Below are 27,073 nucleotides of genomic sequence, written 5' to 3' on the forward strand. Positions count from 1 at the left end.
GTGCTTTTCTGCCAAGGAGAACAACTATGTGTTCATGCTCTTGTCAATGTGCTGGCAGAGCTTTCCTGCAGGACGGTGCCTGGGACGCTACCCAAGCATAGGCAGCCCAGCTGAACTGAAGGAGTTCTCCTCCAGCATCTCCCAGAGCCTGGTAGCCCTCATCTTACTGGCCTCAGAAACTACAGCTGTTGTGGCAAGCAAAATGGTGTCAGGAAGTAAACTGATGAAGCAGCATGCCTGTTATCTCTGCTATTCCAAATGTTAAATGCAGCTCCAGGAAAGTTGCGACCTGTGGTGCTCAGTGGGCCTATGTGCCAGGGACCAATGCCCCTACCTCATATAATGAAGACATGTCAGCTTTGCTTCCCTCCATAGCATTCATTATATGCCCACAAAAATCCGCTCTGATGGGCCCGGTACAGCCTTTGATTATTGCAGGTACTTTGAACTGAAGGAAAACATACCAAGGTAGTACCTAGCTGTGCCTTGTCCGATGTGCCATGCTGGCATTCAACACACTCTGCCAGCTCCGTGAGACTCATCCATCGTTGTGAACCCCTAGCAGGTGGAGATGATGCTAGACTTCATTCAAACATCACTGCTACCAGCATGTCTGGGTTTGGGGTGGCTCCCAATGAGGTGCTGTGCTGCAGCTTGCTTATAATACCCTCAGCTAAAAGAAAAGGTGTTGAAAGTTGTGGCTCATCCTGGCCCTGCCCTCCCCACAAAGTCCTCTGGCTTCCCCAATGGGCAGGGAGAGGGTGGAGACTCTCCAGGGTGACGGAGCACAGGGAGCCCAGCTCCTGGCTCCGAGCTCGCCGCGGTTTTGCAGCAGAGGTGATGACACAGGTGGGACAGCTCTGCCCTGCAAGCTGAGTGAGCTGTTGGGGCTGTGTTCCTACACACCACGCTCTTCCCTGGCTCCTGCTTCCATTCCATCGCCTCTGCCACCTCCTCAGCAGCCCTGCAGCACAGACCCAGACCTGCTGCTGGTGAGTCAGTAGTAGCTGTTCTGCCCTTATATTTTAATAGATTTAATTTGATGTAGTGGCTTGCTTCTTCATCCATGAATCGCCTACTCTGCCATTGCTAAGGAATTAGATTCAGCAGCTCTTTTCTTCCAACAGTCAAGGAAAACACAGCAAAATGCTTGCCTACCTTTTCCCATCTTTTCCAGTGTCTTTATTGAGATATTTAGGAAGAAATGGGGGATGGAAGTTTCAAGGCTTAAAGCAGAGCAGCTAAAAAAGTGTAAAGTTAGAATATTTTGCAGGAACTCCCATACCAGGAGTTTGTCGGTGCATGTTAATGCACTGCAGATAACACACATGCAAATGCTCCCACGCACAGAGCACTGCTTACTTTGTCCCCAATTAACACATAGGGCTCTTTTCACACAAGGTAGATTACAAATCCCTTGTAAATCAGCTGGCAATTAACTTACAGATTGCTTGAATAGCATTATCCTTATTTACTCAAATGGTTTTAAATTCCTATGCGTGTTCCTGACAAGGAGGACTGTATGGTCCCAGGCTGGCAGTCTTAGGCTGCACAGCCATCCCTGCATGCCCACATCCGTTCTCTGGCTACTCTACGCCCCTGTACATGCACATAACTAAAGGGGAGGGAAAAAAAAGTATACTTGGAACTTCTGTGAATTTATATGTATCCAAAGTCTAAAACATACCTTTGTAATACTGTATTGTTGCAGGTGGCAGGTTGTGAGACTAAAGTCTGTATCTGCTAAATCATGATTTCTCTAACAGGTTTTATTATTTGGCAAAAAGGAAACAGGCTATTTTTAAAGGGATTTGAGCCAACTTCCTTTAGAAAAATCCTGCTGAAAGCAGCTTGTGTTTTGAAAAGTAATTTCCTCAAGTTATTTCCACACTTTCTGTAGAGATAAGCTACTGCCTGGATTTTAAAAAGTATCAATTAAAACATACTTCTGAATTTTGTCATTCAAAATTTTACTACCCGCTCTTATAGTATTGTTTTTTCTGTTTGAACTGCAAATCCCTCCAGTGGCAAAAGCTTGGCAGGAAGACTGTCAGGAAGGAATGTTCCTTGGCTTTTTATATACGCAAATAGGTTTGCTGAAAGACCCCAGGTATGATATTGCTGTGGTTTAAGTAGGTTTAAGTCAACAGAATTTTGTAGCACGTTTTGTTGCTGGTTTATGTTTTTGTTCAGTGCCAGTATGTATGTACGGACTTTACAGTATGTATGTACTGCACTTTACAAGTCTCATGAGAATACACAGGAAAGTGAGTGACTGTACTGAGTTTCATTTTCTGTGCATTGGAACTGTGAGCAAAGAGATTTCATGATAGTTTTTAAGAAAGTAGTTCCATTTTGCCATTAATAAAAGGTTAAATCTCAAGATCTCCTGACAAAATTTTCTGAGACAACATATCTCTAAAGAAAAGGTTTTCCTACTAAGTTTGAACCAAAACTGATGCTGAAATCAATGTCAATAAAGGAATTTTAGAAAAATTTAAGAAAACAAAGGAGATTTGTTAAATTTCCCAAAGAGGTCATGAATGCTGTATTTATCTGATGCAAAAATAAAGTCTTATACCCAGAGCTGATACAATGAGGATATGAAACACATTATCACATTGACGAATATTTCTGAATGCAGCAGGCAGTACATTTGAATCTCTTGATCTAAAATTGCTACTTGTATGCTGTTGACAATGAATTCTAGGAAACTGTACTTAAAGAATTTTTTTTTGCATAGAAGTGGATTTGATTAACATTCACCATGATTGTTTCTTTGTCCTGCACATGCTCTGACTTAAAATGTTTCATGGCTGTACATCATATTAAATGGAATAAATAATTTTTTAAACAAGGGCTAAAGCAATATTTTCAAAAGTCCATTTCTAAGGAACTACCACAAGCTGCTGATAAGAACATGTGCTGCATAGGAGCACAGCCTTTTATTCTTATGGTGAAGTTTATTGCTAGATCAGAAATGGAAAGGTTGGTTTGTAAAATATCAAACTGTCTCACTGCAAGTACTTACTCCACAGTGAAAAAATACATCTGCAAAAAAATAGAAAATCAAAAGACTAACTCTAGCACATAGGCATTAATTCTGCTGTTAGCACTTCATCTTCTCTCAGCACACTCTTAACCAAGGTTCAGATCACCACTCCACGAGTCACCCACAACTGCCCCAATCTCCTGTCCGTGACAGTCCTTCTGGGAGGAAGAAGTTGGGTTATGGGACTTCCCAAGGTCCCTTTGCACCAGCATACCCAGGACTCTGTCATTTTGTCATCCTGAGGAGCTCCTGTGACAGTCACAGCTATGCTCCTTAGAGAAGACGGATTGCTAATGCAGATTTCATGGAGCAACAGATAATAACCCCTCAAGTTTTAAGCAAAAGGATATCCTGCAATTTCTTTCTGCAATAAATTCTAGCAGCTCTGAAAGTGTCAAATGCTATTCGCAGTATTAATCTAACATCTAAACTAGATTTTTTTTTTTACTTTGATACATGGCATATGCCCACAAATACACCTTTGCTCAAAGAGCAGCCATCAGGAGGAACAGCATACAGACAAATCCATGTCTTCCACCCAAGGCATCCCACTCTGTCACTGCAAGTAGCTCAAGTGCACTTCAGCCATGAAGGGCTATGCTGATTTACACCAGAGGTACTGCTAGACCTGAATATAGCTTCATAGCTGCCAGCAGCCAATGTCTTTCAAGGGACAATATCAGAAGACACTATTCTTGTCTGGTAGATTTAGCCAACTGGTGGGCTTGGGCCTTCCTGAACTGGAGGTTTCCTGCTGACAACTGTATTAAATAGCCATTGAGGGACCGCCTGCTATGGATATGTCTAATCTTTCTCATAGCTGATTTATTTATCTAGCTTCTGAAATGTTCTTTGCAAAGATGTGTACAATCCAATAGTAACACAATCGGTAAATTAAATTTAAATTCAAAATACCATCTATTCTTCAGAATGACTCTAATCATCTAAAATATTGATGTAGACATGTTATAGGTGCAGTGATACATCAAACCCTGAGTCATGCTGTTTTCTGAAGAATTCTACACTCACATCATGCTGCTGGTTATCTAACAGTTCAAGGGATTTTGTAATGTCTATCTGTGGTGGTGACTCAGTGGTTGAGTTTTTGTTACCTTGCTTGATATGCTAACAAATACCTGCTCAGCATATGCTGAGACTTTAAGTGAAAAGTCTCACCGTGGTTCTGAATGCACATTTCTACCAAAGCATCCTTTCAAATGACAATGATCGACATCCAGCTAGATTAGCCCATCTATACAAATAACTCCATAAAATAAGCTGACTTTCTGCAGGTAGACAAGTCTTCTCTGGCACAGGCAGAGTGTAGGCAGTTTATCAATAAAAGGCCTACAGGCTTTCAGTGTTGCACATTTAATTGACGTTCAGCTTTACTCAAAATCCATTTTAATTTAAATTACAGTGAGTTCTGTATAATGATATTTGGAAAACAGTTTATTTTCACTATAGGAAGACCAGGGATTACTATAACTTTTATTTTCGCCAGCACAGAAGACTGCAGTTTTGTCAGAAGAGGCAACCTTGGGCTAGATTTGGGACAGCATCACAGGGAGACAGACAAACCAGTATTTACAAACCTGTTGTTGCAACAGAGAGTTCAGCTATGTGTCAAGCAACCTTAGCAATGCAACAAGATAAGGGCTCTGTTTTTTATGTGACCATATGACTGCTTCAGCTTTTTGTTTCTGTGAAGCTCATTTTAGTTACTGCTCTTCAGTTCATTCAATGTGTCTCATAGTTTGTCTTCTTCCTCGCTGCAAGCAGTATAACTCTGCTACGGTATGAGACTGATCATCTCAGAGCTTTTAGCCGCTCCTCTCCCCTCTTGGTTCCCTTGAACTGCTGCGTTACTAACATTTCCCCTAGTGACAACTAAAGTAATTAAACTCTTATCAGTCAACATGATATATATAAAATCCTGCCTAACACCTAAATGACTTTATGCCATTTAAGAAGCACAAAGGGGCCAAAGGTCTGTGTGTACAAGGGATGCACGTGGGATGTCCCCACCCTGCAGCGCAGGTAGAGGCTGATAGGCAGGAGACTGGCTGACAAGGAAGGGGAGATAATTTTAATTATTCCACAACTACCTTGTAGTTTTTACAAAGAAAGCAAGCCCCAGGAACAGGATTAGTTGTCAGAGGTGTTGGCTTCCTTGTTTCTGTACCCTTGACAAATTTTTTTTAAACTAAAAAAATAACCCAACCATTTTTAGGGTTTGTTACCATTGTGCAGGAGTACTAGAGGTAGGAGGAGTATCTTTACACTCAAACCATCCCTTTAAAAAAGAATCTAATGGGTAAACTCTAAGCACATTCAAAGCCAGAAAGAAGTCTGACAAAACAGATGGGCCGGGACCTCAATAATTTCGAGCTGATCTTTCAGTGAGCCACCTCTTGTATCTATGCTTTCCAAGAAGATTGCAGTTTATATACAGACCTCTGAACCAGGAGCAGCCCTCCAGAAAGAGCATAATGTCATGTTAGTGCCCACTGTGAGAGGTACCTGCCTCTTCATACTGGGAGAAGAGATGCAGTTGGTGCCTGTGGCCAGGTGCTGCTGCAGAGTAGCCGCTGAGGTGCCTCTGTGGGAAAAGACTCAGGGCTGCCTCGTGTCTGACACAGCTGCCTCCAACTTGACAAAGCCAAGCACATCAGTGATGCCCATAGCTAAAGCCTCTATGAAAACCTGCTTCAGAAAGGGTAAAAGATGTTGTGCAGCAGCTGTGAGAGAGGAGTGAAAAAATGTGGGAGAAACAGCCCTGCAGACACCAAGGTCAATGAAAGAGGGAGAGGACGTTTCCCTGAGAGGATAACTGGGTGGGTGGGCATCTGGTGGCCAGCCAAGATCAGCCCACTACAACAGACCATCAGGGTGGAGGGAGACTCTTCCATCCCCTTAATGCCGCATGTTGTGTGAAGCAACGTGGCAGACCCAAGCTCCCCATCAGCTCTGTATTCCTTCAAGATGTGAGCCCACAAGACCCAAACTTGCTATCTGAAAAAGGGAGACCTAGATGGACATCTTGCGAGGCCAAACACTGGACCAGACACATCTTTTCTCTCTATACCTAATAAAATCTTCTGCTTTCCTTTTTTTTTTCATTTATAGAGGAAAAATGGCAGAAGGCCAGCCACACCTATGTATTCAGATGTCAGACTCGAATACAAATGGCATCCCCAGCAGAAAGCAGTCCTCTCGAGACTCAGCCAGCAGCGGAGGAAGCGTACTAACTTTCCACAACATCTGCTACCATGTGAAGATAAAGACTGGGTTCCTATGTTGTAAAAAAACAGCCAAAAAAGAAGTTTTGAGAGATGTCAAGTACGTATTTAAACATCTCTTTAGAGTATGTGTATGTTTTATTTCTGTCCGGACAGTTGAGTCCACTTATGTCACCGAGCCACTAAGCACAACAGACAGGATTTGAGCAAGATTTAAAAAAAAAATTATGTATATATGTTTGCTTCCTGTTTGCTATCGATTGTGCTTAAGCTTCCTGCTAGGCCCCAGTGGTCCCCAGTTATTAGAGCTGAGCCTGTAAAACAGAGAGCTGTTTTACTGCTGCTGAGTGCCACTTCCCCTGGCCCCAGGGAGGGAGCACATTCATGGCCACTATCAGCACACGGCACACAAGGCAGTTGTGGTTGCATTACGTTGTCTGGCAAGGTGCCCGCTGTGCTGTACTGTGCTACGCGTGGTGTCTAACCAAGATACCAACAGCCTGACTCCTCCCCTAAGGTGGCCTTTGGGAAGGTTAAACTGAGGGGTTTTAACTTGGAACATTTAAGACAGTAATATAAATAAGGGTTAGGTTAACTTTGAAGAGATGTGAAGTTTTGTCTATTTTTTTTCCCACCATTGAGCACTACTGCAGTAATGTCCTGGGTTTGTCTGGGATAGGGTTAATTTTCACAAGAAGGTGAGAGGGGGCAGAGCCAGGACAGCTGACCCCAACTGGCAATGCCATATGAGGTCATCCTCAGAATGTAACTGGGAGAGCTGGCTGGGAGAAGGAAAGATTGGGACTTGGGAAGGGGCTGAGCATTGAGTTCTGAGGAGTGAGCAATTGCATTGTGCATCACTTGCTTTGTATGTTCTTTGACAATATTATTGTTACTATAATTTCTCCTCTCCTTGTGTTGCCCTATTAAACTGCCCTTATCTCAATCCACAAGATTTTACCTTTTTCTTCCAATTCTCTTCCCCATCCCACTGCAGGGGCAGGAGTGAGCAAACGTGGAGCTGTGTTGCCAGCTGGGCTTAAACCATAGCAATGCTTTTTGGCACCCAGCACGGGACACAAAGGATTGAGATAAAGACAGATCTGACTAGTGCATGTTAAAACAATTTTTTTCTATAGATTTATTTTATTAGTTAAATAGTCACCCGTCACAATGTTGGTTTATTTGTTCACATGATGGCGTTATGTAAAATCATTTATCCACCATGTATTCCCCATGGTGATGTTTACCACCTTTGGGAGAAGGATGAGGACCATCATTTTGCTGTACTGGATAATGTTGACTTATCACTGGCCATGATGTTAATCTGGTCTTTGTGTGCAGCATTGCTGTCATGCACCTTGGGTGCCTCTTCTCAGCATTTAATAATAAATTCACTGATCACACAATGGGCTTCAATAGGAAACCCCAGTTTCCCAGGAATCTTGGAAGTGATCACAAACTGGCCAGAAAGCAAAGGTTTCTGAATATCTCCAGGGAAGGTGGTGATGCATGCTGAAGAAGCCCCAGTGTACAATAAGCTGCCAGAAAGTGAGAAGCAGTGTGCTCTGTTCATTGGTGGGTCCTGGTGCACTGTGGGAAAGCATCGGGAAGGCGTCTGCAAGTCACGGAAATGGCGGAAGGAGAAGGTGAACTGACCCAGTTTGTGGAAGTGAAAGCCATTCAGCTGGCCCAGTTTGTGGAAGTGAAAACCATCCAGCTGGCTTTGAACATTGCTGGCCAATCCATCTCTATACTGACTCTTGGACAGTGGCAAATGCCCTGGAGGGATGGTGACAGCACAGAGGTAAACCCATTGGGGCAAGAAATTGCTGCCTGGCTAGAGAAGCTAGTTGTAAAAGTATATCACGTAGGCACCATGTACTCTAGGGCTGGGCCACTGAAGACAATCAACCTGAAGACAATCACTGAAGACAATGAGCAAATGGGTCAGGGTGCTCAAACTGAAGTGGCTTGGATGGATCTGGACTGGCAACATTGGGCTGAATTGTTCAGAGCTCAGGGGGCTCATGACTTCAGGCCATCAAGGAAGAGATGGAACATACAGGTGGGCTTGTGACTGAGGGATGGACTTGACCATGGGCACTATGGCACATGTTATCCATGAATGTGAGGTGTGCTGCAATCAACCAAGCCAAGTGGTTAAAGCCTCTGTGGTATAGGGGATGATGGCTGAAATAGAAATGGAGGAAGTTGTGGCAGACTGACAGTATCACACTCTCACAAACCTGCCAAGGCAAGCACCATGGGCTCACAATGGTGGGAGCAAACACAGGAATGCCACATGCTTGCACCTCATGCCACGTGCTTCCACCTGGAACAATATCCAGGTGGGCCTTGGAAAGCAGGTTTTAGGGTGATATGGCTCCCCAGAAAGGACTGAGTCAGACAATGGGACTGATTTCCAAAACTTTATAGACATTTGGGCCAAAGAGCATGGCACTGAGTGGGTATATCACATCCTCTATCACCCACCAGCCTCCAGGAAAAGGGAATGATTCCATGGACTGTTAAAAACTACACTGAGGGCAATGGGGAGCGAGACCTTCAAACACTGGGATGCACATTTAGCAAAGGCCACCTGGTTAGTCAGCACTAAAGGATCTACCAATTGAGCTGGCCCTGCTCAATCAAAACACATATTGTCAAAGGGGATAATGGGCCTGTAGTTCACATGAAGAATACATTAGGGAAGACAGGGTCAATCCTGCCTTGGGCAAATGCATCTACTGGATCGCTTTTGCTCAAGGACATAGATGTACTTGGTGAGTGGTGAGGAAGGAGCAGAAGTTCTTTGTGTACAAGGGTGTTTGATTTTGGGTGAGAACAGACAGTGAATTAAATTGAATGTCATCAGTTGCTAAATAGCCTTGCCCTGGTATATCATTGCTACTACAGTTGCTCTCTGCCATATCAATGGTATTACAGTAAGAACCACCCAAACCACTGAAGGATGGACTTTGAGGAAACCAAGACAAGTGCAGTGGTGATAAAAATTTAATTGACTTCAACTGCTGCCCTGCAACATCCTCAAGATCAATATCTTCAACCCACAGACAATGAGCATGGGCCCATCTTCAGCCTGCAGATCATCGACATGGGCTGTGCCCAATGCACCAGCTGCAAGCTCTGGATGGAGCATGCAACAATCTTACACCACACACCCTCTTCCCTGCCCTGAAAGACTGTTAGGACAGATTGAGCTCCAGTGTCCTGGGTTAAATGAACTCAATGGACATGTTAGCAGGATGGCCTGTAGAGTAAGGGAATGATACCTCTGTGTGTGTGTATATATGTATTTGTCTCAAAGACAGGAAAAGTGGTGGTGATTAGTTGTAAAGTGTAGGATCTGTGCAAGACATAGATTGTATAGAGTAAGGGATGGATAATGTCCTGGATTTGGCTGGGATACTGTTAACTTTCACAAGAATGTGGGAGTAGGCACAGCCTGGACAGCTGACCCCAATCGGCTATGGGGATATTCCATACCATATGAGTTCACCCTCAGAATAAAACTTAGGGAGCTGCCTAGGGGCAGAAGACACTGGGGCTTGGGAAACACACGAGTGTCTTGGGTGAGCAATCATATTGTGCACCACTCTCTTTATATATTGTTTTATTAGTATTATTGTTATTATTGTTTCTTCTCTCCTTCTGTCGCCCTATTAAACTGTCCTTATTTCAGTCCATGAAGTTTTACCTTTTTCTTCCAGTTCTTCCCTTCTGGGGCAGGGGAGTAAACAAATGGTGCTTTTTTGACAGCTGGGCTTAAACCATGACAAGGAATCACATTGTTATGGCCTTTGTTCAATAATCTATGCATAAAATTTGCCCATTCACAGTTCAGTAGTTAAGCTAAGTGGCAAGTACTCATACAACATGCCATTTCAAGTCACCCATAACTTTCAGCTCCCTAACTCCACTTTCTATCATAAATATTCACCCTTTTGTGTAGTTCTTTTTGCCCATTCAATTTCTACACCTCCTAAACATGAGCACTTAAAATCTTTCCTACTGCCCTCAAAAGCCATACGTTATGTTGACTGACATTGGTCACTTGCAGCAATATGAGTGGAAGACCCCTCCAGTTAAAGACCAACATTTAACGCACATTTGTGTTACTAGACATTGGGGTTTTTGTGTTAAAATCACATATAATGTAACATAATGTATGCATAATTCGTATGCTTCTTAATGTGTGGACCCATACATTTCCACAGTAAGAAACTGAACAATGAAAATACAAAATCAAGCCTCCCGGGCTGCATGCCATTAGACCCTAGGAAGAGCAGTACTGGGCCAGACCCACAGCCAAGTACTCAGATCACTGATACCTGCATTGCTGATACCAACCAATACCAGAGTGAAGTTAAAGATGAACCCGGTGTCGTAACATACAGACAGGCATTTGTACATGCAGCCTGATTCTTGTGTCCACCAAAGCTTGTTGAGTACAGATTTTAAGGGTTAGTTAGGAAAAATAGCAATGATACCTTCATATGCTCCAGCAAAAAGATTTTTAATATCTCTACATACTGTATTATTTCTACTTGGCCTTTTCCCCAGATACTTAAAAACATTTTAAATCTGGATTTTTAATTTCACGTGGCTTAAAGTGAGATACAGATTAATTATCTACTGCAGCTACAGACAAGTCCCTAGTATGTTCTGTCTACAGGACTCTCTGCTAAGAGGATAATACCATTAGAACTGAATGTGGTTAAAGCAAGTGTGTGCTTCACTTCTGGAGATCCATGAGGGAAAGCATGCATACAGGTTTGCTACATTTTACTCAAGTTTCTGTGTTGTCTTCATTACATGAAGATTAGTTCTTCTTGAATTAGGAATAAAAATTAAAGTAGGGTTCGACTGATCATAAATATTATTTTTGATCAGGCAGCTTCATTAGTTCCAAAATTAATGAGATGCAGAATGTAGTTCTACAGCTAATTTACGCTAGCCTACCAGATGAAACATTGAGAGAGATAAAAACACACTGTGTAAAAACTATCTGTTTTGCCTTACAGTGGTATCATGAGACCAGGACTGAATGCAATTTTGGGACCCACTGGCAGTGGTAAATCCTCGTAAGTGCCCTTGTTGCCTTACACAGGAACTACACTAAGGGGAGAATGAACCTGTAGATTTAGCAGTAATGGGTAATGCTTCCATGGAAATACTTTGGTTTTGTTTAGGTCTATGCAAATCTCACTGGTTTCTGAGAAATATCTGAATTCAAAAAAGACGATCAGCTTACATGAGAAAGATGTATTTTGATTACAGTTCACACTTTCCTGATACACAATCTTTACATTATCGTTCTGGGTTAAGCTCATATTATTGAATTAATGGACACAAATGCATAATGAAATTGCAAAGATCTCACTTCCTTAGGAAACCAGAACAAAAGCAGCTTAGCCCTTGAAAGTTGCTGGGGGGGATTCTAAATAACAAACATTTAATATGGGATGCTTTTGGGTAGCTGTTTCATTCCATGAACTGGGTTTGTGGTTCAGACAGTTTACCTTCTACATGTTCATGTGACAAAGGAACCAACTTTTCTCCTAGTCTGCTTGATATTTTGGCTGCAAGGAAGGATCCTCATGGGCTTTCTGGTGACATTTTGATCAATGGAGCTCCTCAACCTGCCAACTTTAAATGCACCTCTGGATATGTAGTACAGGTAAGTAATTTTTATCACTCTATAGATTTCACTGGCCCCTTCCAACTGCAGTTGTTGCTGCAGTGTTGCAGGTATCTTGCTTTTGATGTTGAAATGTCAAAAGAATGATGACAACTTTGTTAGGAATACTGAAGGAACGATTAAGCTTGAAACAATCTGTTATTGTATATGCATGTCAAAAGCAGAAACCTAGGTGGATTAATGGGAAGTAGAGTCAAGAAACTGCGACTAATTGCCTCTAGTGTCTGCCAAACTATGAAGAAACTAGGTACAGGGCAATTATAGCTGGGGGAGATGGTGACCCCTGACTCATGGACCACTGACTCCAATTACATCTCAGAATAAAAAAAAGATGGCAGAGAAGGTGAAGTGGGCATGCGTGTTAACTGATATGCTAGGCAAAGGAATTTAGACTAATTATTTAGTGGAATATTAATGCATATGTATCAAAGTATTGAATATGTAGACATTGTGTGTAAAAATAATCAGTTTTGGGACCAGGCAGTGCTGTCTTGGGATAGGTACATTCATCTAATACAAGAAGATACCTCCATCCTTTGTGTGAATTGGTGTCTGTCACATTGGTGATGAACCCCCAACTTTGGAGACAATGATCCAAGAATCAAGGCTGATGCAGTACCAAGTCTCTGCATGTCCACTCTTGCTGGGAAAGAGACTATGCTTTGTATTTGAGTCTCTTTCCTTAATTCTGTACAGTCAATGACAGTAGATGCTTTGGATTCCTCCTTCTTCTCTATTTGGGTGAACAGCTGTAGGCTACCAATATGGATGAAGTATTTTCTAAGTAATTTTCTGGTAATATACATCTTGTACCTCTGCCTCCTCAGGGACAATGTCACTAAGTCCCATTCTGAGAAAACCTTTGTCCTGCCAGGGTGGGGAGAAAGACATGTAAAGGACAAAAGAAGGCAAACCACATCCCTCTCTTCATTTCTCTCCCCTCTCCGCTACTTGTGCCCAGCAGCATGCTTGTGGTTTATCAACACCTGAAGAGGTGCATCTATGAAAACCCCTTATAAAAGTACAGTCAGCACATTACAGAAAAGTAGTCTCTCAAAACATACACAACTGTCTGAACATCCTACATCTGAGAGATTCCTTTTGCAAGAGATAAGCAGCTGATATCTAAAATACCTACCCTCATTGCTTCTCTGCTGAAACAAGCTTGGAAAACCTTCACCCTACCACACATGGACCCAGCTTCTCTTCTCCTTGCTTCTCCTTGCTTTTACCTGCAGTAGGCTGAGGCTACAGAGATAGCAACCTGAGCTGTAATTGCTCCTTAGGTCCTTTTAGCCCTTCAGTATCTAAAAACTGAGTAACGTAAGACTACATGAGGGATAATTTTGAATACCTTTATGTATTTTGATAGAATGCATGATGGAAGATGTTCCTATATTACGTTGCTTTATGAGTAATGGCAAATATAATTATGTGCATGAAATAAACTTTCTGCTATGACACAGGCATTCAAGTTGCATCTTACTGCATGTTGTAGCAGTTGCTAGTGTCCCTCTGCATGCTAGAATAGCATCAAACTCAGGTAGATGCAGTTCTCAGAGGTATATTTGATAACTTGATAAGTGACAATAAAGTATCTGCTTCTTTCTTTATGGAGGATGATGTAGTGATGGGAACCTTGACTGTAAGAGAAAATTTGAAGTTCTCAGCAGCACTCCGTTTGCCAAAGTCAGTGACGGAACAGGAAAAAAATGAACGTGTGAATCAGATCATCAAGGAGCTGGGTTTGAGCAAAGTGGCAGATTCCAAGGTAAGGCATGTAAATGTCATGCTTAAATCATGAGCAAATATTAAGTGATTTGTTTTCTTAACCAAATGTCTCAGCATATCAGATTTTTTTTTAAAGAGTAAAATTAACAGACTATTTCAGTAACACAATAATTAATAACATTTCTGTATGGTGATCTCTACAGACTGTGCTGATATTGCCATACGCTGTGACTTTGTGGGGGTGGGGGAGGGGAAAGGTAGTCTGGTTGGAGAAAAAAAGAATACCTCAGGTAGTACTAATGTTAAGAAACAGCCTATGTATGAAGTAACATTTATATCTGTACCTGAGAGCAGGGTAAAAAATTTACAGCTCTCCCCAAATGCTGCCAACAGAATCAGTAGGATACTTGTTTGCTCAAGTATTTGTTATCAGGTCAAGTGGGTCAAGTTTCTTGTTTTGTGGCAGGTTGGCACCCAGTTCACCCGTGGAGTGTCCGGAGGTGAGCGGAAAAGGACCAATATTGGAATGGAGCTCATCACAGATCCTGCTATCTTGTTTTTGGATGAGCCAACCACGGGACTCGATGCCAGCACTGCTAATGCTGTCCTACTGCTACTGAAAAGGTGATGGCCTTGGAAACAGCTTGATGTTTTCACCAGCTACATTTCCATTGAATCTGACTTAAATTACAGATTGAATGAGCAAACAGTGGAGTCAGATATGTAATTGCCAATGAGACAAGGCTGCAATGGCAGTATGAAAAAGGCTGTATGCATTCTCTCACTCTAAAGCAGTTGCTCCCAGCAATACACAAAGTACCTTGCATAAAGCATGTGCATACCAGGAGGGCAGTTTGTCCATGATAGCTATCAAAGACCTGAGCCAGAAAAGTGATAAAAATCACTGGTGAGTGATAAAAATCTGGTAAGGTGACTGATAGTTGGCACACAGGTAGTGGTATCCCCATCACAAAATCTCAGGCCTGTCTTTGGGAAAACAACCACAACACACTGTCTATTTGTACATTTTGCATCGTTGTGTATTTACTACAAGCAAATAGGACTTAAACACCTTTCTCTAGAGCTTTCTGTTTGCATCAAAATAATTCCAGGACCTTCCTCTCAAACACCATTCCCAGTTAGAGGGACCTTTTTTCCTCCTCACACAGACACTATAAATATGAACTATTTTTTCTTTTTTCTTTTTTTTTCCTTTCCACTCTCCTCTCAGGCATGCCAAGTTAATCAAACTTAATCAAGGCTTAACTGAACTTGCAAACTGTTTTATCTAAATGCTGAATCGACTTGCAAAGCTAATATCTCTCTCGTTCTTCATATTCAGGATGGCAAGACAAGGGAAAACAATAATCTTCTCCATTCACCAGCCTCGGTACTCCATATTCCGCCTGTTTGACAGCATGACGCTGCTGGCTGTAGGGAGAGTGCTGTACCATGGGCCCGCTCAGCGTGCCATTGAGTACTTCCAGTCCATTGGTGAGCACAGCTTGCAGCAGGGCCAGCTGCTGCAACTGCTTTAGTTTGTACTAACTTGAATAAAATGCCAATAATGCATAGATCAGAGTTGGACATAGATCAGACTGGACAGTGCGTATTAGCAAGCTCGGGATTTTAACAGGTGCTTCTCTTGGCACTTCACCTCTTGACCCATATGTGGGTTTGGATGATAAGGCTGACCAACAGTTCTTGGGTACATCTCAGTTAGACAAAGCCCAGGCTAGAGTGAAGGAAGGCACATTGCTAGTTGTCCCCTTGCTTTTACTGACAGAATTGTCCAGCAGTGCTGTTCAGCTCTTAGGTAAACACAGGCCTTTCGAAGCCTGCGGTGCTAATGAGGCAGACTGCTCGATGGACACAATGACATGGCTGTGTTTGTGATGGCTGTGACCAGCTTCTGCTGGTCACACAACCGCTGCTCAGGGCTTGTAATGCTGTCCCCGCAGGCTACCAGTGCGAGCCATACAACAACCCTGCCGACTTTTTCCTGGACATCATTAATGGAGACTCCACTGCGGTGGCAATGAGCAAGATTGATGAAGATAACACAGGTATGAAGCCCAGAGTTGAGGGAAAATATCACAATGTCTGTTTTGCTAGAAAGTGTCCAGCATAAGACAGAAAAATTGCTTGTGGATGTGAAACAATCAATAACTGTTGTACAAGCATGCAGTTATTGGTATGCACGAGAATATTATGTACTGCCGATCCACGTTGCTTTAAAGGAAAAAAACCCAACCCCACACTGTTCCTAAATCCTTTTGCCTATACATGGAAAATAATTAGCATAATTTGATATAACTACAAAATTCACATACAGCCTTAATATGTAAAAAATAGTCTAGGCAAGAATAGTTTGCCTCTCATAAATAGGTATTTAGTAATTTATCATTGTTATCCATTTCTTCATAAATGGACCTGTCTACTTCTATGTCACACTCAAATTAAGAGATATTAAAAGTGAAAGAATATTTTCCCATGTTGAATATATGAAACTGTTTTGTTACCTTTCAACACAGAGAAAGAGCTTCTTTCATCCTCAAGGCAAACCAACTGAGGTCCTGCAGAAGCAGAGACTATAAACCAAGGCAGCTGTTCCAGTTAGGAACAAAATCTGAGGCAGTTTTTTTTTTTTAAATTTTTTTACCTAATGGAACAGTTTACCTTCCTCTCAGTAAAGTGGGAAGAGGAGATAGATATAGGACACCAGTGTTCTCCTGATGCTTCCCTTCAGGTTGTGGTAAGGCAGAAATTATCCCCAAACTAACAAACCAAATCTCACCTACATTCATCCTCTCTGTTGCTATTCATTAATAGCACACTCTCTTTTCACATGAATGAAAAGGGAAATGAAATAACGAATATATTGTGTGTTCAAACACACAGCTTCACTGTATCTTTACCAAAGAAGCAACTAGCATTTTTTAAAAATGCTGTGTTCAGAGTCTGACTAATATTATATCTGGCAACAAATGTATTCATCATTGTAAAACCACACACAAGACTACAGCTGAGGTAAAAAATAGGAGCTTCAGCTGAAATTTCTTTATGACAGACTGGAAAGTTTGACTGAAGGAGACACAAATAGGGTTCCCTGGATGGAAAGGTCTGTGAGATATAGAATTACCTCATTAGATCTTGCAAAACCGATCACTTATGGAAACCAGGGGAGTGGGAAGGATCACTTTTTGATCACAAGTCAGATTGCTGCCAGTTTCAAACGCCAAGGGTTTGAAACTGACAAGGGTGACAAGGGTGACAAGGGTTCACCTAGTCAATCTGCTGTGAATCTGCTACATGTGGGACAGGTTGCACAGACAAACACAGATTTGGTTTTATTTATGCCAGCTCTTTGAATTGCAACGCTATGAAGATAAGTACAACGAATCACTGGAGCTAAACGTGCATATGAATTCTTCTGCTTTGTTAGTAACTCTCCCACACCAACAACAACTTTCCCGTATTAACTCCTCAACAATCTTGCCATTCCTTACAGAAACAGTTGTATTTCTTTTTAATCTCTTCAGCAGAGAGCACTGAAGAAATCACTGAATATGATAAAACCTTGTCTGAGAAGTTAGCAGAAAAATACTCCGACTCTGCCTACTACCAAGAAACAAAAGCAGTATTAGAGAAGATGTCTTTGGGAAATAAAAAGAAAACAAAAGCGGTTTTCCGACAAATCACGTATACCAATTCCTTTCTTCATCAGCTGAAGTGGGTGTCCAGGCGCACGTTTAAAAATCTGATAGGAAACCCTCAAGCATCCATAGCTCAGGTAATGTTATATCTGCCTATCCTTTTGGGATATACATTGAATTTATTTCCCACCAGGGAAAGTTAACAGACTGCACTTGCATATTTAATTAAAGATCAGCACACAGTAAAGTGTTGGCAGTTGGCTCAAGTGTAAAAATGTTTCCACAGTCTGGTAATGTGCATGCTGTTTGGTCATTTGACTGTTCAATGATGTAATCTACCTTGACTTCAGCAAGGCTTTTGACACAGTCTCCCATAGAGAAAGCTCAACCAGTGTAGATTGGATGAGTGGACAGTGAGGTGGATCAAGAACTGGCTGAATCACAGAGCCCAGAGGGTGGTGATGAATGGCACAGAATCGAGTTGGAGGCCTGTGGCCAGTGGAGTTCCACAGGGATCGGTATTGGGGCAAGTCTTGTTCAACATCTTCATCAACAACCTGGATGAGGGGACAGAGTGTACTCTCAGCAAGTTCACTGACGACACCAAACTGGGAGGACTGGCTGATTCCCCAGAAGGCTATGCAATCGGCAACTGGCAATTCAGCAGGATATCAACCGGCTTGAGAGTTGTGCAGAGAGGTTCATGAGGTTCAACAAGGACAAGTGCAGAGTCCTGCATCTAGAAAGGAACAACCCCATGCAGCAGCACAGGCTGGGGATTGACCTGCTGGAGAGCAGCTCTGCAGAGAGAGACCTGGGAGTCCTGGTTGATAATAAACTAAACATGAGCCAGCAATGTGCCCTTGTGGCCAAGGCGGCCAATGGCATCCTGGGATGCATCAAGAAGAGTGTGGCCAGCAGGTCAAGGGAGGTTCTTCTCCCCCTCTACTCTGCCCTGGTGAGGCCTCATCTGGAGTACTGTGTCCAGTTCTGGGCTCCTCAGCTCAAGAGGGACAGAGAACTTCTGGAGAGAGTCCAGTGCAGAGACACCAAGATGATCAGGGGACTGGAACATTTTTCATATGAGGAAAGTCTGCGGGAACTGGGGCTGTTTAGTCTGGAGAAGAGGAGACTGAGGGGGGATTTTATTAATATCTACAAATATCTAAATGATGGGTGTCAGGAGGTTGGGACATCCCTTTTTTCTATAGTAGCTAACAACAGGACAAGGGATAATGGGATGAAGCTGGAACACAAAAAGTTCCAGCTTCACAATAAGAAAAAACTATTCTTATATTCTTCACAATAAGAAAAAACTATTTCACTGTGAGGGTGACGGAGCAGTGGCACAGGCTGCCCAGAGGGATTGTGGAGTCTCCTTCCTTGGAGGTCTTCAAGACCCGTCTGGACATGTTCCTATGTGACCTGATCTAGGAGGACCTGCTTCTGCAGGGGGTTGGACTAGATGATCTCTAAAGGTCCCTTCCAACCCTACTATTCTATGATTCTATGAATGATGATGTCCTCCAGAGATGTGATTAAGACCACAATAGGGTCTAACACCTGCCATGGAAGATGAGCATGTTCTACATGACTGACCCTGTTAAGTGTTGCTTTTTCAGAGGCATCAACAGCAAAACTGTTGATTTCTTCAAAGCTGCACATCTGCCTTCAAAAATAAAGAATGCCTGACTGACCGCTCTGGAATGACTAATCCTCAGGAATTCCCAAATTCATGAGCCAAATTCTGCAGTCCCAGCACAAGGAAAACTCCAAAACAATAGAAAAACTGGTCCTGAGCCAGTGATATAAATTATCTTCATTGTGGTTTACATAATGAGTGAATGAATAGCCAGCGTGATGGGGAAATGAGTCCAGAATCCCAAGGTTAAAAGGCTTTGAGTATGTGTGTGTGTCTGTACGTTGATACCATGGAGATCCTTAATAATTGCTTTGTAAGAGCTTGACCTTGTGACAAGAATTACACTCTCAAGGATCTCCAGTACCCCAAGGTTAATGGTCCTGACTTGTTTCTCACAATCTTTTCTATCTCCCTAGCCTCATTAGGGATGGATTTTGCAAACATTCTTTGAGAAGCACACGCCTCATTAGGCCCTTTTTTCATTAATCTGCTCCAAATTGGTCCTGATATGATCCCTGTTTTCCACTGCAATTGGCTTAAGAGCTGAATTATCCCTGACATTTGCTCCTTTTGGCAGGATCTTAGCGATAGGTTTATAGTATTAAGACTTCTGCATTGCTCACACTTAAAAATGACAAAACTGCCTGATACCAGTTTTGCAGTCCAGTTTTGCTGTTGTCATTTGCATTTAGCATTAAAAAAAGTGGGATATACACACTTCAGTATTTTAACTGATATCCTGGAGGCAGGCATCTTTGCTATTTAAATTGTATTCCACCTATAGTCTGATTGTAGTGTATTGCTCATGTTAAAAACAATCCCATAAATAAGATGTGTGAAAGAGCCCAAGAATTACACGATGAAGAGCAGGAAAATAAACTGTCAGTCCCAACTTGGAAATCAGGAAAGACTGTTTTTGGTTATTGGTTGCCAAGCTAAAGTGGCATTGATATGTCACCAGGGAAAGCCCTGTAGTAGATCTGCACTGAAGAGCCGTGGTCAGCCCTAGCATTGTAGTTACTCTTGTCAGTGACAGTGGATGTCCCGAGAAGGATGGGGGGTGTAGAGTATTAGAAGGGACAGAGAGTGACATTGCAATACATTAACTAAGTAAATTACAACATCCAAGTATAGCTGAAACAGTAGTAGGGGAAAGGAGCTTGCCTGATGTGCATGCAAAGATCCCTCTTTCAAAGCTGCCCCAAGGAGCCCCTGCTCCTGCCTTTGCTGGTACCAGTACCATCTCAGCACTCCCAGAGCAGTTCCCTCAGATCACAGATCAAGCCTGGCAAGAGGTGAGGAAAAAGCTGTGATGTTGCTGCATGGAAGTGCCTCCTGCTGGTGCCACCACGGAAGAGTGAGCAGCAGCTGAAGCTCCTGTAGTGTCTCTCCTTTCTAGTCATGCTGGTGCACTGCCCACCTGAGGCAGCAGTGGCTGGCTGCCACTGAGGGCTAGTAGCCTGGGGCACCTCTCACAAACATCTCTTGAAGGACACCCTAGTGCAAGACTACAAGCACTGTCATGCTGCAGGTTGCTAATTGCCCCATTGACCCATTTCCCAGCTGGGATAGCTCTTCTCCTTTCTGAAAAAGCTTCTTGTTCATCTACACTCACCCACTATGTATTTTAAAAAAAACCTGTGGATGCTTTGGAAGCCATGAGAATAATGCTCTTCCTCTTCTCTTTTTTACTTCTAGGTGTGTGTTACAGTTCTCCTGGGACTGGTTGTCGGTGCCATTTTCTTTGGACTTGAAGAGAATGAAGCTGGACTACAGAATAGGTTAGTTATTTAGCTAATGGATATCCAAACACTTAATAAACCTTCCTTATCATTATGATAGGTTAACAAACAGCTTGGAGGCTGAGAAGGAACTCACATGCTCTTTATGAAATATATCTGCCTCTTTAAAGCAAATGCTTCCCTTCACATCAGTGGGTAAGGTCAAGCCTACGTTAAGTGTCTTTGAAGTGAGGATGTTGTTCTGCCTCCAGGAAGGTCCCTGCAGAACTGAGAGGGGGTTACAGTTCTGCCCTGCCATGCTGTAACCTGAACAATCTGTCCAAATGAAGTGAGTAATGCTGCTTCTATAGAATTACATTTTTCAATGCCAGTCAGTTTGCTGAAAATGCTGAACAGCAGACACCCTATTAAAAAGGCTTAATTCAGCATGGCAGCACTTTAACTTCTTTTCTGCAAAGATTTCCTCAAGATGAAATGACTGAATATTAAAATATATAGACTTGCCTACATAAACTTGGGTAACCAAAGCTTTGATCTTGAAACTACTTATATATGCACAGCAAGTGTACAGAAAGTGCATCTAAACCTAGATTCTAAAAATATTCTGATCTTTGTATCATTTTGATAGCTGTACGTACGTGACTCAACAAATGGGTTTCCAACTAAGGAACTATAGGTTCTTAGTCCGGAAACAATAGCATTTACGTAAAGTGGCACAGCTTTAAATTGGATATGAAAGTGTGAAAGTAAAGTCTTGAATTTTAGTGTGCTTATTCAGTTCCTCGCCATTTGCACCATGCCTCAGGGACTGAGAATTTTTAACGTGTTAGGAAATCATAAATTAAAAAAAAAGAAAGGGAAATCAGTTCATTTTTTATCCTTCAACTGTGTCAGAGAATATACTATCCTTGCATGTGAATAACAGATACTGCCTGTACCACGTCTACTCACACTTGTAGCTAAGCTTTTTCCATTGGAATTCAGGATGGGAGGTCACAGGCGCTATGGTTAGATTTACATACACTGTAGTGGAAACACTACATTTATATCATATTTTTACTAACAGTTTGCTATTCTGCTTTTTGTAGAGTGGGTGCAATGTTCTTTCTGACCACCAATCAGTGTTTCAGTAGCATCTCAGCTATTGAACTATTTGTTGTGGAAAAAAAGATATTTACGTAAGTAGAGCATCCAAAACATACAAAAAGTTTATCAAGAACTACTGTTTGTTTGTTTGCCCTGACATAGGTAATTGTAATTTAAGTACATCTAGGGCAGAATTTTCAAATTATTCACTGTTAGTGCTTCTTGCAAAAGTACTCCTTTAGCCTGTTAGTGAATTGCCTGCAAATCCCCCCAAATGGCACCTTTGATTGCAAACAGATGAGAGCTTAAAGTTATTGACATGTGTAGGAAAAAAAAACCCTGAATAGTCGAGGTAGGTATTGATTAATAAGTTTGCAATTTGCTAATGAGAGCAGTAAACACTCTCTAACTGGAATCTTTAAAGCTATGCAGATTACACTGTACATTGGGCATTTGCATTACAGCCTAACTGTGACAGAACTCTTTTTTTGCTGTTCCAGATAGAGCTAGAATGCATTTATCTCCAGGTGAAAATAACCTCACTGTTTTTAGTGATTAAATTTCTAATATGCTGTATATGTTTCTGGGTTCCAGACATGAGTACATCAGTGGGTACTACAGAACATCAGTATACTTCATCTCAAAGCTAATGGCTGATTTATTACCCATGAGGACTTTACCAAGCATCATCTTCACCTGTATAATTTACTTCATGTTAGGCAAGTATGGTCTCCTACAGTTCCATTACAACCCCCTCAATAAATCAACAAGGCATTCATTTTTTATACATGTGCATATATACATGTTTACTTATCTAGGCTAAAGCACTAAAATCAGCATGGCAGTGGTTACTCCATTTGCATTTAGCATACTGTGCTGTTACAGAAAAGACACACTTTCAAAGATGTAAGCAGTCCTGTCAGAATCTATGACATGTCTCCGCTGTCCCTAGAAGGAAGTGTTCTGTAACCATTACTACATAGGTTTGATTTATCCCTCTTCATTTATGGCCATCTTGGTTTCTGGTGACTTTTACAAGCTACTTTTTCTGTTCTTGGAAGAACACCTATCAAAGAAAATGTATGATGAACTTAATGTTGTGTGAACTAGTATCAGCTTGCTCATTTTGGTGAGATGCCTTCTGGTTAGCGAGCAGACTTTGAAAATTGCTGGTACCAATATCTATAACCCTAGAACACCTTCAAACATCACCCTCAAAACATTTTTCAAGCAAATGATTTTCCTAGGGCAAGGTTTCAGATCATGACATCCTTTTGGGATGTCCCGAAAGCTTCAAAGTACAAGCACAATTTTAAAATAATTACAGTCTGCTTTGGTCTGAACTTTTCCCTAGGAAACAGGAAACAAGGCCAACAAGAAGTTCTCAGGCTGCAAAAGTGGACTGAGATAGCTCTTGCTACCACATCCATAGCCACACCAAGGCCACTAGCTCCATTAGGAAAGCTCTCTGCTGGAAGCCGGTGAAATGCTCTACCATTGTGGCTCATGGAAGTGCACTAGAAACGTCTCCTTTGCTAGAAGAAGCCCCAATGAAGCCTTCACCTTGGACTGTGTGGAGGTCAATGCTGTAACTTCTACCCATTCTGTTATTTCCAGTGGTACTGCAGTTAGAGGCATACTATTTACTCATCTTCTGCTGACAGGGCATACACATATCGGCTGCCACAAGCCTCACTGCAGTCTTGGGTCAGACAGTACACGCTACATGAGTCAGGATGGTGTTTGGGTTATAGTAGAACTTTTGTCAGGATCATACTGAAACCCTTCTTGTTCTGATCTTTAAGGTTTGAAACCAACAACAGGAGCCTTCTTTACAATGATGTTTACGCTTATGATGGTGTCCTACACAGCCACTTCTATGGCACTAGCCATTGCAGCAGGACAGAGTGTAGTTGCTGTAGCAAACCTGCTCATGACTATCACATTTGTTTTTATGATTGTGAGTAGCATTATTCAGTTTTCTAGACTGAATCTTGAAATCTTAGAAATGCTGAAACCTATAAATCCTACCAGCAGAGTTCAACTGAATTCTGCAAAAAGATTGTGGGGTTGAGTGTGTCAAAATACCCTGATTTATCTGATTTGTATATTCTGATACTGTGGGGTTGAATATTCTGATTTGTCCTTTTAACTAACAAGAACTTGGGGGCTGGGTGTGATGGGGAGAGTGAGTGGTTCCTCTACCCTCTCTTCTGTGGCTCTGGCAGCCAGCGTACTGCTTGGAAAGCAGAAAAGTGGCCTAGAACTACATTTTGTTCACTGTCCTTTAGTTTTGCCAAAGACAAAATTGGTTAGCTGAGGACATGACCCTCAGCCCCCTCCTCTCTTGAGACCACTTACGATAGTTACCCTTCTCAGCTGCAGAACCAACCATTCGGCATGTTAGATCTGGACAACACCCAAACAGCTGCAGTTAGAAGACAGGCACCAGAAACAATGAGGCAGCACTGAACCAACAGTCAAGTCCTATGTTGCCTCAGACTCAGGGCACATAAGCAAAACGGAGTGCACACCCGCAGCAGCTCCATGCACCCGAATAACAGCAGACAATTCATGTGAACCTGTGTTGGTTCCCAGGCAGGAAGCATATGGGTTTAATGCACAGGTGAAAACTTCTCCATTACTCATTTTGGGAGAAGGACCACACAGAGTTATGGCCCAAAGCTGGGTAACAGAAATGATTCCTTCCCTCTCCTCTTTTCTTCCAGTGGAAGAGTTTCTTCCTCTGGAAAGCCTTCACTTGTTTTTAATCTGAAGAAGCTGAGTGGAGAGCTAGAGAAGAACACATAGTAACAGTGTGTAATTTATAATTTGGCTTCTTCTTGTTGTGGCTTTTTTGTAATCTTTGCCTCTAGATTTTCTCTGGTTTGCTGGTCAATCTCACAAGCGTCATATCCTGGCTCTCCTGGCTCAAATACTTTAGCATCCCTCGATATGGAATGACAGTAAGTGCTGTATTTTCCCCATGTGCAGACTTTGAAAAGATTTTCTATGACAAAGAAAACTCCAAACTGTATGGGCTAATGAGAAAAAGGTACAGCAATCTCAGAATGTAGTGCAACATCTTGGAACAAGAAAGGCTTCTCATCAACCCACACCCACTGCTCTTTAGAAGAGCTAACCTCTGTAGCTGTCTCTCATATGAGAGACATTAAACAACTACATCCACTGGAATGCAGTTGGACCAAAGCTAAACAGAGTAAAGAACAATGTCATCCCTAAAACCCAATTCTTCTCTTTTCCATCAATCAAAGAAAGACTTGTCAAGCTAAAACTTTCCTCCTATTTTTTTTATCATTTAATCCAGGTTGATGCTTCACAGTGAAATTTGGGCTTTAATATGCATATGCATAGAGTCTTGCCTAGGGGTGATGTTAAAGGCTGGTGATGGGTGTGCATTACAGGGTGTGGACTGCATACATTGATTTCTCGAAAGAAAAAACTGTGCAGCTTGGTTAAAAAAAGGGGATTTGGCCAACAGAATGAATAATGATGCCATCATGTTTTTAGAAAAAATCTGAACTTCTTAGTGTATAATTCCTTTACCTACTAATTTCTGTTGTTTCTTTAATTTTAAAAGGCTTTAGAAATCAATGAACTGTCTGGTCTGAACTTTTGCAGCAGCAGTGACAACACAACTTTAAGTGGCAAGGATAACTATCAAAAGGCAGCCCAGATGTGAGTATTTTGGTATACTAAAATGAATCCCACCACCAGTAACTTATAAAATCCTAGAGTACTAGTCTGGTGCGAGACATTCACTGATAACCATTAGAATCTGTGGAGTTTTGTATTGAAAACAAAGTTTGTTCATTCTGTCTGCAGAGAAAGTTCTGCTCAGTGTCATATTTAGTATTTTTAACACCAGAAATATCAGGTATTATGCATCTCACTTTTCTTTAAACTATGTTTACTGAAACACATACACACACATTACAATTACACAGTCTCACAAAATCCATTTCAGCCTCCTACAGGAAACTGTAGGTACAAGAAAAAACATTTTACAAATAAGAGAGTAACATGTAGGTGGTGGTTACCTATCGTAATATAGACATGAAATCATACTACAACATCTAAGGCTCTTTCTAGGTACTTCAAACTGACTAAATTTATAAATGAATGTGTGTTTATCTGTAGGCTGTGTACCGGAGATGCATATCTGAGAAGTCAAGGCATTGATCCAACTAGCTGGGGCCTGTGGCAGAACCACCTGGCCCTCGCCTGCATGATCATAATATTCCTTATCATTGCATACTTGAAACTGCGCCTCATGAAGAAGTTCACTTAAAACCGGAACAAAAAATGCAGTTTTCCCTGTTCAGCAATTTGATAAACTGACTGTGCAACTGACCTGACTCCTTTTTAAGACGCCTTCTCTTGTACTTTTGGTTATAATCACAAAAATCAAACAATGCGAATGGCATCCTTGTATATGAAATACTTAGTATTAATGAACTTAGCTGAAATGTCTAGCATGCCTCAGTTCTTTTTGCCATAAAAAGTATAATTATTCATCCATTCAAGGGTCTATTCAGTATTTCTGCATATTCCAGCTATGAATTTGTTAAACAATGAAACTAATATTTAATGGTTGATTAAAAGAAAAAAAGGGTTCCAAACTTCAACTAGTATCTAAATTCACTGGCAAGTAATTGAATCCAAAGTGGTGATGATCAGGGCACTAGTGCAGTCTCTTGTTAATACTGAAGTTGAAACATCAAAAGAACAAGGTCATCTTTGCTAGGAACACTGTGGAAATGATGGCTGAGCTTGAAACAATCTATTATTGTACTTACATGTCAAAAGCAGAAACCTAGACAGAATTAATGGAACGAAGAGTCAAGAGACTGTGACAAACCACCAATGTCTGACAAACTATGAAGAAACTCAGTAGAAGGTGATTGGGGCAGGGGGAGATCACAACTCATGGACCATCGAGCTAATTCTTACTCCAGACCCAAAAGAAGAGTGCAGAGGAGGCAAAGTGGGTATGTGTGCTAACTGACATGCTAGGCAAAGAAATTTAGACCAATTGTTTAGTGGAATATTAATGCATATGTATTAATGTATTGAACATGTAGAAATTGTGTGTATAAGTAATTACAGTTTTGGGACCAGGCTGTGCTGTCTTAGGACAGGCACATTCACGTTAATAAAAGAAAATGCCTCCATC

General features: G+C 41.8%; 1 protein-coding gene across 2 annotated transcripts; it reads left to right on the forward strand.

Moving 5' to 3' along the window:
* Positions 1-750: 750 nt before the first annotated feature.
* On the forward strand, positions 751-27,073 carry ABCG2 (ATP binding cassette subfamily G member 2 (JR blood group)). Of its 2 annotated transcripts, none has more exons than XM_061992312.1 (16): positions 751-992; positions 6,182-6,394; positions 11,343-11,402; positions 11,884-11,998; positions 13,638-13,790; positions 14,217-14,374; positions 15,093-15,244; positions 15,712-15,816; positions 17,293-17,543; positions 20,747-20,829; positions 21,879-21,968; positions 22,471-22,595; positions 23,682-23,836; positions 24,753-24,842; positions 25,478-25,575; positions 26,038-27,073. In XM_061992312.1, exons 2-16 carry the CDS (start codon positions 6,189-6,191, stop codon positions 26,186-26,188), a joined length of 1,992 nt encoding a protein of 663 aa, XP_061848296.1. In that variant the 5' UTR covers positions 751-992; positions 6,182-6,188; the 3' UTR covers positions 26,189-27,073. The 2 variants fall into 2 exon arrangements, with proteins under 2 accessions (XP_061848296.1, XP_061848297.1); XM_061992313.1 differs by having other exon boundaries at positions 17,296-17,543.

The sequence above is a fragment of the Colius striatus genome, chromosome 3, assembly GCF_028858725.1.
Source record: "Colius striatus isolate bColStr4 chromosome 3, bColStr4.1.hap1, whole genome shotgun sequence".
NCBI lineage: Eukaryota > Metazoa > Chordata > Aves > Coliiformes > Coliidae > Colius > Colius striatus.

Excerpts from the sequence above, each read along its gene's own strand:
- ABCG2 (XM_061992312.1), top strand. The coding sequence starts at position 6,189 with ATGGCAGAAGGCCAGCCACACCTATGTATTCAGATGTCAGACTCGAAT. Across the intron at positions 23,837-24,752 it reads TCACATTTGTTTTTATGATT|ATTTTCTCTGGTTTGCTGGT; the intron begins GTGAGTAGCATT and ends CTTTGCCTCTAG. Across the intron at positions 24,843-25,477 it reads TCCCTCGATATGGAATGACA|GCTTTAGAAATCAATGAACT; the intron begins GTAAGTGCTGTA and ends TAATTTTAAAAG.